This window comes from Musca vetustissima, unplaced genomic scaffold (assembly GCF_032173495.1).
Source record: "Musca vetustissima isolate MV318-11 ecotype Yass unplaced genomic scaffold, APGP_CSIRO_Mvet_v1 utg63507, whole genome shotgun sequence".
NCBI lineage: Eukaryota > Metazoa > Arthropoda > Insecta > Diptera > Muscidae > Musca > Musca vetustissima.
The window spans coordinates 76,834-87,230 of record NW_026881172.1 but is presented as its reverse complement, the minus strand read 5'-3'; the positions used below and the strand labels follow the sequence as shown (position 1 = coordinate 87,230).

The 10,397-nt window shown below is 29.3% G+C and overlaps 1 protein-coding gene across 1 annotated transcript in view; it reads left to right on the top strand.

Moving 5' to 3' along the window:
- Positions 1 to 4,255: 4,255 nt before the first annotated feature.
- The window catches only part of LOC133327202 (signal transducer and activator of transcription B), a 38,308-nt gene continuing 32,166 nt past the window's right edge, over positions 4,256 to 10,397 (top strand). Inside the window, exon 1 of the mRNA XM_061535766.1 lies at positions 4,256 to 5,011. Within this exon, the coding sequence (XP_061391750.1) occupies positions 4,310 to 5,011 (702 nt within the window). The 5' untranslated portion in view covers positions 4,256 to 4,309. The remainder of the gene's footprint in view (positions 5,012 to 10,397) is intronic.

Here is a 10,397-nt window from a genome sequence, read left to right as displayed (position 1 = left end):
GTTGATAGTCGGATTTTTCGCAAAATAAATCTTGAAACATGTTATATATCATTTACATACATTTTTGGAATTTGAATTTTTTGATTTTGTACTTCTATTTTAATACCGTAATTCTTTGAAGTTACGATATTCAGGTTAATAGTCAGATTTTTCGTAAAATAAATTTTTAAACATATTATACATTACTTATACACATTTTTTGAATTTGAATTCCTTGATTTTGCACTTCGATTTTAATATCGTATTTTTTTTAAAGTTACGATATTCAGGTTGATAGTCAGATATTTTGTAAAATAAATCTTGAAACATATTAAATATCATTTACATACGTTTTTTGAATTCGAATTCCTTATATTTATATTATATTTTAATATCGTAATTTTTTAAAGTTACGATATTCGGCTTTTCTTAGCTAATTAACATAAAAATTATTAAATATTATGTTTTTTATCATTATTTGCCAAATTTGGTCAGAAAATTCTAATATCGTAATTTTTAAAAATTTACGATATTTGATTTTTTTTGCAATTTTTTATTATTTTTTCGAATTTATACTTTTTGATTACTTTTCATGTAATTGAACCAAAAAAAATTGGCTTCAAACACAAATCTTTAATTCACCACACAATCTCCAATCAGATAGGTTCCCCTCGGGACGACTTATTATGAAAACCAAAAACGTTGAAAAATTTGAAATATTTTAAAAATGTCCATGTCCAGCCATATCATGATCATGCACACAGCATACACTTGACAATTGCAACAAGTTACAGCATAACTTAACTAACTAGCCAAATGGACGCCGCTCAGGTTATCTTTGCCAAAAAATGCCACAACCAAAGAAAAATTTCGAGAAGTCAGGAGAAGGAATACAAAAAATCATAGACGACATTCACAGGAAACTTGGTCGAACAACAACAAATAAATCAGCAAACCAATTTGGTATGTGAATGTTGTCAGTGCAACCCCCTCTCGCCCCTGGTTGTTGTTGTCGTATGCGATTTGCGTTTTGTTGCAAGTGAAAGTTGTAGGTTGAGATCACGTTGCAATAATTGGTTGCCATTGGAGGTATTTGTTTTAAAACGAATTTTTCTTGGGGTTGTTGTTGCTGTTGTTTGGTTTTCAGCAAATAAATATGGTCATAATTATTAGTGACAGAAAGAAACGGCATCCCCTCCCCATCTTCCCCTCCCTTTCACTCTCTTTCTAATGTGCTGTCATTTGCCGCCTAGTCACATCATTACAATTATAATGCCTGAAAGGTGATGATTAGTAGATTCTCTCTTCCTCCCTCTCTCTTCGAAGAGCAGAAAAAAAGAAATGCAACCATCATCACCACACACACTTTCATAATAGTTGACACAAACCCAACAACAAACACACAAAGCCGATAATTATAATTGGCGGTGATGATGGCATGGAAAACTGTTAAGTGATTGATCGGTTGGTTGGTCGGTCGGTCGGGTTGGTGGCGGTTCACTGGTTAAGCATTTAATAATTGAAGGCCGTTTAAAGATTTACTCTGCAGTCGTTCGTGGGGTTTATTAGTCTCAGTGGCTGTTTATTTTCTTTCATTTTTTCTTCGTTACCACAAATATTTGTTTAGCTAATATCGTAATAATACAACAATTATTATAATGCGGCTGCTGCAAAACTTTGAACTTTCAAATGAAGCCGTATTTTCCCACACCAGAGATTCCAGAGATCATAGACTCTGAGCTCAGATTATGTGAGACAGGGCAATCAACAAAATGACAAATGGCTTAAGGGTATCATAAACTAATATTTATCGTAAATATGTTTCCTGTACTCTCTTTCTTCCTCCTCTTTTTCATCCTCTTATGACAGAGGAAAATATGCGGTAATAATTCAAACAGGATTTTGAAAAGGAAAATAAATTGCGAAAGAAAATTAAATGAAAGGCAATGCAATTTTCTTGACAAAAAGTTTTTTTATGTTAATATCGTAAATTTATGGAATGAGATTTTTGGGTTATACAATTATTTTTATAATATCGTATTATATTCAGAGTAACAAAGTTCATATTTTTAATTTGAAAAAAAAAAACTTTTAGTTCTCATATCATAAATTTATGAAATTTATTTACGATATTATATTTGAACATATACGATATATGAAATATAATGCAAAGATTGCTGAATTTTCATCCCATCAATTGTAATAATGTATATGAGTAATTTTTTTTCACAAAATCATACCGTTTTCGCAAAAATCTGAAAATCGTAATTTTACGATATTACCTATTTTGATGAAAAAATTTATGATTTTTCAATAGATTTCTTTAGATACTATTTATTCTAGATTATTGGCGAAAAGTGTACATAAAATTACGAGAATTTATTTACGATATTATATTTGTACACTTACGATATATGAAATATTATGCAAACATTTGTGATTTTTCACCCAATTAATTGTAATAATGTATATGAGTATTTTTTTCACAAAAGCATACCGTTTTCGCAAAAATCTGAATATCGTAAATTTACGATATTACCTATTTTGATGAAAAAATTTATGATTTTTCAATAGATTTCTTTAGATACAATTTACACTAGATTATTGGCGAAAAGTGTACAAAAAATTATGGGTATTTATTTACGATATTATATTTGTACACTTACGATATATGAAATATTATGCAAACATTTGTGATTTTTCACCCAATTAATTGTAATAATGTATTTAAGTAATTTTTTGTCACAAAATCATGCCGTTTTTACAGAAATCCCAATATCGTAAATTTACGATATTACCTATTTTTATGATTTTTCAATAGATTTCTTTAGATACAATTACCTTAGATTATTGGCGAAAAGTGTACAAAAAATTATGGGTATTTATTTACGATATTATATTTGAACACTTACGGTATAGGAAATATGATGCAAACATTTGTGATTTTGCAACCAATTTATTGTAAAAATGTATATGTGACATTTTTATGTTACAAAATCGTAAAATTTTTAGCAAATTCCAATATCGTAAATTTACGATATTACATATTTAATGCAAAATATTAAGTTTATTGTTACAAAAATCATAGAATAATATAGTTATAATGTTTTCAATGTTTTTTGACTAAAAATATCACAAATGTGCTTACGATATCATTTTCTAACGCTTACGATATTACAAAATTAATCAAATTTTTGCAATTTTCTTACCAAAAACATAAAATAAAATTTTTATTACATGTATTCTATCGTTTTGACTAAAAATTCGCCAAATTTATTGACTCTAATATTTTCTAAAACTTACGATATCAGAAATTTGATGTGAAACTTTATAATTTTTTCATCAAAATCACTTTAAAAGATTTGTATAATGTCATATGTGCTGAAATATCTAATTTTTGTCAGTAATTTGCGATATCGTAAATTTTGAAAATTTACGATATTAGAAAAGTTTTGAAAAATTTTATGAATTTTCACGAAACACATGTTTTTGAGCAAAAAATTATAATGGGATGTTTTATAATTTACGATATTGCGTTTATTAAGGAAACATGAATTTATTCTTTATAAAAAAGGGAGTTATTTTGAAAATAGGTGTGTTCCCGTACCTAAGAACTATGAGAGCTACATGCGGAATTTTTTGAATGACAATTTTCTGTAACAATTATTAGAACTTATATTTATAAAAATGTATTAAGGGCTGTTGGAGCTGAAAGGGTAGGGGATTCAAAGGGCATTCCCGGAAGGATTTTTTAAAAAAAAATCCTCCTAAGGCTTTTAGAGACCTGAGAGTGATTTTTTATGATAATTTTCCGAAAAACGATCGGTTAAAAAAAAATCAAAGGACAATTAGAGCTCTGAGTGTGGTCTTTTGAAAGACAATTTTCCGAAGATTATTGGAACTCTTAAGAGAACTTTTCCGAAATGATTATTAGAGCTGTGAGCGTGAACTTTTAAATAAAATTTCTGAAAGTCTATGTTGATAAGGACAAATTAATAACAAAATTCAATTAATCACAAAAATACACGTTTCGTCAGGACAACATATGACAATTTATCAGTGCCCCTGAAAATAAAAAATACAAAAATTAAATACATATTTTTTTTAAATTTCTAATTCAGATATTTAACAATTTTTTCCCAAACAAAAAAAATTGAATCATGTAAAAAACTTTGACAAAACATAAGTATACCAAAAATTACTCAAAAAGTCTTCCTTAAAATAAATACGAAAAAAGTGCCTTAAAATAAAAAATCAACAAAATCTCTCCAAAAATCCTGCAACCAAAATACCAAAAAGAATACTCACAAAAAATTCCCCACAACAAATCATGTCATCAAGTCAACCCGCCAGCCAACCAGATAGTCTTGATTTGGCCTATGATATGTGGGCCGGGCAATTTGAATTTGTCGGACCAGCTGCTGTAACTACCACAACAAATACCGCCATCAACAAATCACAAAAATCATCGCTCAACAATAATATCCTTACGTTTGGTGATAAGTCATCCGCTCACAAACAATCCACCGAAAGTTTGGAAGATTTAAATTTGAATTTCAACACCCCGCATACCCTATACACCCCTTACTCCTCGTCCCAGTCTATGACCAATTCTTCAGCCTATTCTCTCGGCTGTAGTGGCTATGAAACGGATTATGGTAAACAGCCCATACTAATTGATCAAGAGACTTTTTTAAGTTTGAATCCAGCGGATTTTGAGGATATTGTGCCATCACCTTCGGGACCCAACTCGTTGATTTTCATCGATAATAAATTGGTGGATGCGGAATATAACAATAACAACAACAATAGTAAATTAATTAATTTGGAGAGTCTGACAAATAAGAGTAACAATAAAACCAACAACACCAATACCAACGGTTTTAAATTGGAGAATTTAAAGAATTTTAAAAATAAATTGATTTGTGATTACGAAGAGAAATCGGAAAACAATAACAACAACAACAATCATCATAACAACAATAAAATGAATGGCCTTAGCTTGGAAGTGTGTGAAAATTTAAATGAACAAGTAAGCATGATAAACAATTATTATTATTTTTAATTATTTAATTTTATTTTAATTAATTAAATTAAGAACAAAAATAAAAATTGGGATTTTATGGATATATATAATATATATTTATATATAGATACATATATATCACCGATATAATTAGGGGATAATTCTAAACAATTTGAATGCTTGTTTTTATGCATTTTGTCAATAATGGCCAATTTGACCCTTAACCTCTCCATATAGAGGTTTGTTGTAAAGGGGAAATATCTTCTCCATAAAATTTCACTATAGGCTACCGAACACAAAAAATCGTTAAATGCAAGATTAATCACGATATCGGTAACGATTTTCGATATATTACAAGAATTTCTCGTTTTGCGTTTTTTTTACGTGATAGCTCCATAACTGTGTCCAATTAACGCCCAATATTTCATTTTTGAGGGGTGGGGTAAAGGAAGTATGTATTCTACATCGAATTTCAGTATAAGTTTCCCCAGACAAGAAATCGGTATATATAAAATATATGGCTAAAATATCGGTTGTAATATGGAGATATAAAATAAAGTTTTTATTGGGAGCTTTTTGTGAGTACTAGATCCAAATTGCGTAGTTTCACCTCGAATACTAATGTTGCGGGAGGTGGTGTAAAGGGAAAAATATTCTTCATAAAATTCCATAATATGTCACCGATCACAAGAAAACGATATATATATATATATATATAATATATCGGAGAAATATCGGTATTAATTTTGATATTAAAAAATAATTTCGCGATTTACGTTATTTTGCCACTAGCTTCTTAATGGGACCCATTTGACCCATAGAACCTAATTTTTCGGGGTTTATGTGAAGGTGGAAAATATTCTTCATCGAATTTCACAATATGTCTCCGAACACAAGAAATCGGTATATATAATGTATTTCAGTGAAATATCGATATTAAATTGGATATACTATAATAATTGATCGACTTGGGTTATTTTATAATTTGACTCAATTGATCTCCAAAACTTAAATTTTCGGGGATGGAGTTTAGAGAGAAAATATTCTCCATCAAATTTCCTTAAATGCCTCCGAACACAAGAAGTCGATATATATAATATAGGCCAGTGAAATATCGATATTAATTTGGGCATTTAAACATAAATTGTCGGTTTGTGTCATATTGGGCCTTTTTCCATATTGGCCAATAATTACCCTCAATACTTCATTTTATGGGGTTAGTATTAAAGGAAAATATATTCTTCATCGAATTTCACTCTATGTCTCCAAAGACAAGAAATCGGTATATATAATATATATCGGAGAAAAATCGAGTTTAATCTAGAAATATAAAAATTATTTCTCGATTTCGATCATTTCGCCACATGCTCCAATATTTGTCTCATTTGACACCTAGAACTTAATTTTTCGGGGTCGATGTGAAGGTGGAAAATATTCTCCATCGAATTTCACTATAGGCCTCCGAACATAAGAAATCCGTATATATAATGGAAATCTGTGAAATATCGATATTAATGTGAATATATAAAAATTATTACTCGATTTGGGTTATTTTGTCATTTACTCCATTGTAGGACCATTTTGACCTCTAAAACCGAATTTTAGACGGTTAATGTTAAGGATGAAAATGTTCTTCATCGAATTTCACTATATGTCATCGAACATATGAAATCGGTATATATAATATATTTCAGTGAAATATCGATATTAATTTGGATATATAAAAATAATTCCTCATTTTGGCGAATTTGGCCACTAGCTCTATAATTTGACCCAATTGACCCCTAATACTTAATTTTTCGGGTTTGATGATAAGGTAGAAAATATTCTCCATCAAATTTCACTATAAGTCTCCAAACATAAGAAATCGGTATATGTTATATATATTAATAAAATATGTATATTAATAAAATATGTATATTAATAATATTAATAAAAATTCGGCTAACGATATTCTCTAAATGGATATAAAAATATATTATCATAATTTGAGGTATTTTTGGAAATTTTCCATATTGGTCGATTTTTTTTAAAAAATTTTATATAGTTTAGAGGGATGGTATAAACGGAAAAAATATTCTCCATCAAATTTCACTATATGTCACCGAACACAAAAAATCGATATCTTAAATATATATCCCAAAAATATGGCTTTAAACTTGGCTATAAAAACGAAAATTCCCATTTTTGGGTATTTTGGTACTTGGCCTATAATTAGACCAATTTGACACCTAAAACTACATTATACGAAGCTGTTCTCAAGGAAGAAAATATTCTCCATAAAATTTTACTATATGTCCCCGAACAAAAGAATTCCGTATCTTAAATATATATCTATGAAGTATTGCTATAAATTTGGGTATTAAATAGAAAATTCCCATTTTTGGTTATTTTGGTACATACCCCTAATTTGGGCCCTATTGACCCCAAAACTACATTTTACAAGGATTTTCTTAAAGAAGAAAATATTCTCCATAAAATTTCACTATATGTCTCCGAACACAAGAAATCGGTATATATTATATATATTCCGTAAATATCGCTTTAAATTGGGTTATAAAAAAGAAAGTTCAAATTTTTGGTTATTTTGGTATATATCCGTAATTTGGGCCCTATTAATACCCAATACTACATTTTACAAGGATTTTCTTCAAGAAGAAAATGTTCTCCATAAAATGTCACTATATATCACCGAACACAATAAATCGGTAGCTGTTATATATATCCTGGAAATATCGCATTAAATTTGGTTATAAAAACGAAAATTCCCATTTTAGTTATTTTGGACTTGCTTCCTAATTAGACCCAATTGACCTCCAAAACTATATTTTACGAAGATTTTCTTAATGAGGAAAATATTCTCCATAAAATTTCAATATATGCCTCCAACCAATTAAAATCGGTATCTATAATATATAGCACTAAAATATCGATATTCATTTGGGCTTCAAAAAACATTTTCTTAATTTGGGCTATTGTGATCCTTTACCCATATTAGCCTCTAAATGTCCTTAAAAAAATTAAAAAAAAAATACGAAAATGGTCCTTTGAGAGGATTTCCACCATGAAGGATGGAAAAGGATTCCCCCGTTAAAAATTTCCGATTATTCCAATTAATTAATTTTCCCTAGCCGATACATAAATGCCAGTTATTTTAAGTTGCCCATTCGTTTAACGCCATTTGCCTGGCTGATTCGATTCGTTCGTCCATCCACCCAATCTACATATCAAACATTCGAATATTAAACGTTATGACGCCACTACAATAAAAATTGTCAATAAATTGAATATTATTTTCAGTACTCTTTGGTGGTGTCTGTCTATCGTGACTGGTGGTTGGTTGGTTAGCTTAGCAAAGCTACGGATCGGAATATTTATTCTTTTTTTCCTCTAAAAAACAACAAAAAAAATTTCCCGAACCCTACTCCCTACTTGCCATAATATCTGAGTGTGTCGTGTGTATGTGTGTGCCCCTTGTAGTGCCATGAAATTAGTTAATTTCATTTCTAGCCAGGAAAATAAAATGAGAACTAAGAAGAATTTTGGTAGAGGTTAGGTGGGAGGTGTAGGAACCTCACACAAATTTCCATTACAAATTGACAAGGGAACAAACAATAATAACTGACTGACTAGCTAACTAACTGAATGAATGGTTGAATGAATGGAAAATAACCTCAAAAAAATCCACAATTCATATATAAAAAAATTGTTATGACTTGGTTCGACTTTTAGTTTTTGTTACTGTGGCAGTGCGACGAGTGTTCTCTGGCTAGCGTGTGTTGATTTTCAATAGTTTTTCTGTCGAACGGGAAAAAGAGAGAAACAATTCCTTGGAAAGTGAATAATATTGAAACATATTGAAAAATAATTTTGAAAGAAAAAAATAATAATCACTATGCATAACACCCCCGACGAGGAGGAGGAGGAAAATGATGTGAGTAAGATTTTTTTGTTGGGAAAAAATATGGAACTTCCGTTTGAGTTTAAAATATTGAATACTGCAATTTGTTTATAAAATTAAAACTTTTGTATACAACTATAAAAATTATTGTGTGAATATTTGTTGTTGTTTTTATCGATTTTTCATTTACTTCGTACCAGGCCTTCCATGCCATTTTTGTTTAGATTCCCATGCCATGTGTTTACTATTTTAAACATTTCTGAAAATAATCTCTTCTTCTAGCATTACATTATTGTTTTATGTATTTGGTGTTGTTGTAAATTTTATTTTGATTTATATATTTCAAAAAATATTAGAAAAAATAATTGTGATTTCATCGTCATCTTGGTTTTATCAACCGAAAACGGAAATCTTTCTCCATAGCCTCAGACGAGCGCCTGCCGCTCATCGTCCATAATGGCATGTCATTTGTGTCAAGGCAATTGTGATTTGATAGAGGAGGGGGTTCGTTTTGTTGTTGTTGTTGTTTTTAATGGAATTATCGATTTTTCTAAGGCTAGACTGACTAGCCGAATATAAGTGGACAGAGTAAATGGTGGGATTATTACTACAAGGAGTTCAATGAAAATTGGTTTGGTGGACATAATAAAATTTAGAATTAAAAAAAAACAAAAAATATTTTTTAAAAGACTATTAAAAGGCAAAAAATCTTAAAACAAAATTTACAAAATTTTACAAATTAGAAAACTTTAATAAAAATTTTCAAAACAAACGAATTCCGTAAAAAATCCTCAGAAAGGTATTTTTTTTGCACCATTTTCAAGAATTGCTAAATTGTCACATTAAATTTCAATTTGGAGGCTTGAGGTTAAAGTAGAAAATGTTCTCCACAAAATTTCATTATAGGCCACCGAACACAAGAAATCGGTATGTTTAATATATAAGCAAAAATATCGGAATTAATATGGAAATTTTAAAAAAAAAATTATTTCGACTGTTTTTGGTGATTGTTCCTAATTTTCGCCCATTTTACCACCGAATACTTCGTTTTTCAAATGAGGTATTAAGGTAAAAAATATTCTCCATAAAATTTCATTATAGGTCATCGAACACAAGAAATCGGTGTATACAATATATCTTAGTAAAATAACGGTATTATATTGGATATATAAAAATAATTTGTAATTTTGGGTTATTTTGATACTTACTTCGTAATAGGACGCTTTTGACCTCCAAAATATATATTTTCGTTGTTGATGTTAAGGAATAAAATATTCTCCATAAAATTTCATTATAGGTCACCGAACACCAGAAATCGGTATATATAATATATCTCAGTGAAATTTGGGGTTTAATTTAAATAAATAGAAATAATTTTTAATTTTCGGTTATTTTGATACTTTTTTCATAATAGGGCCCATGTGGCACCCAATACTTTATTATAAGGGGCTGGTGTTAAGGTAAAATATATTCCCCATAAAATTTCATTAT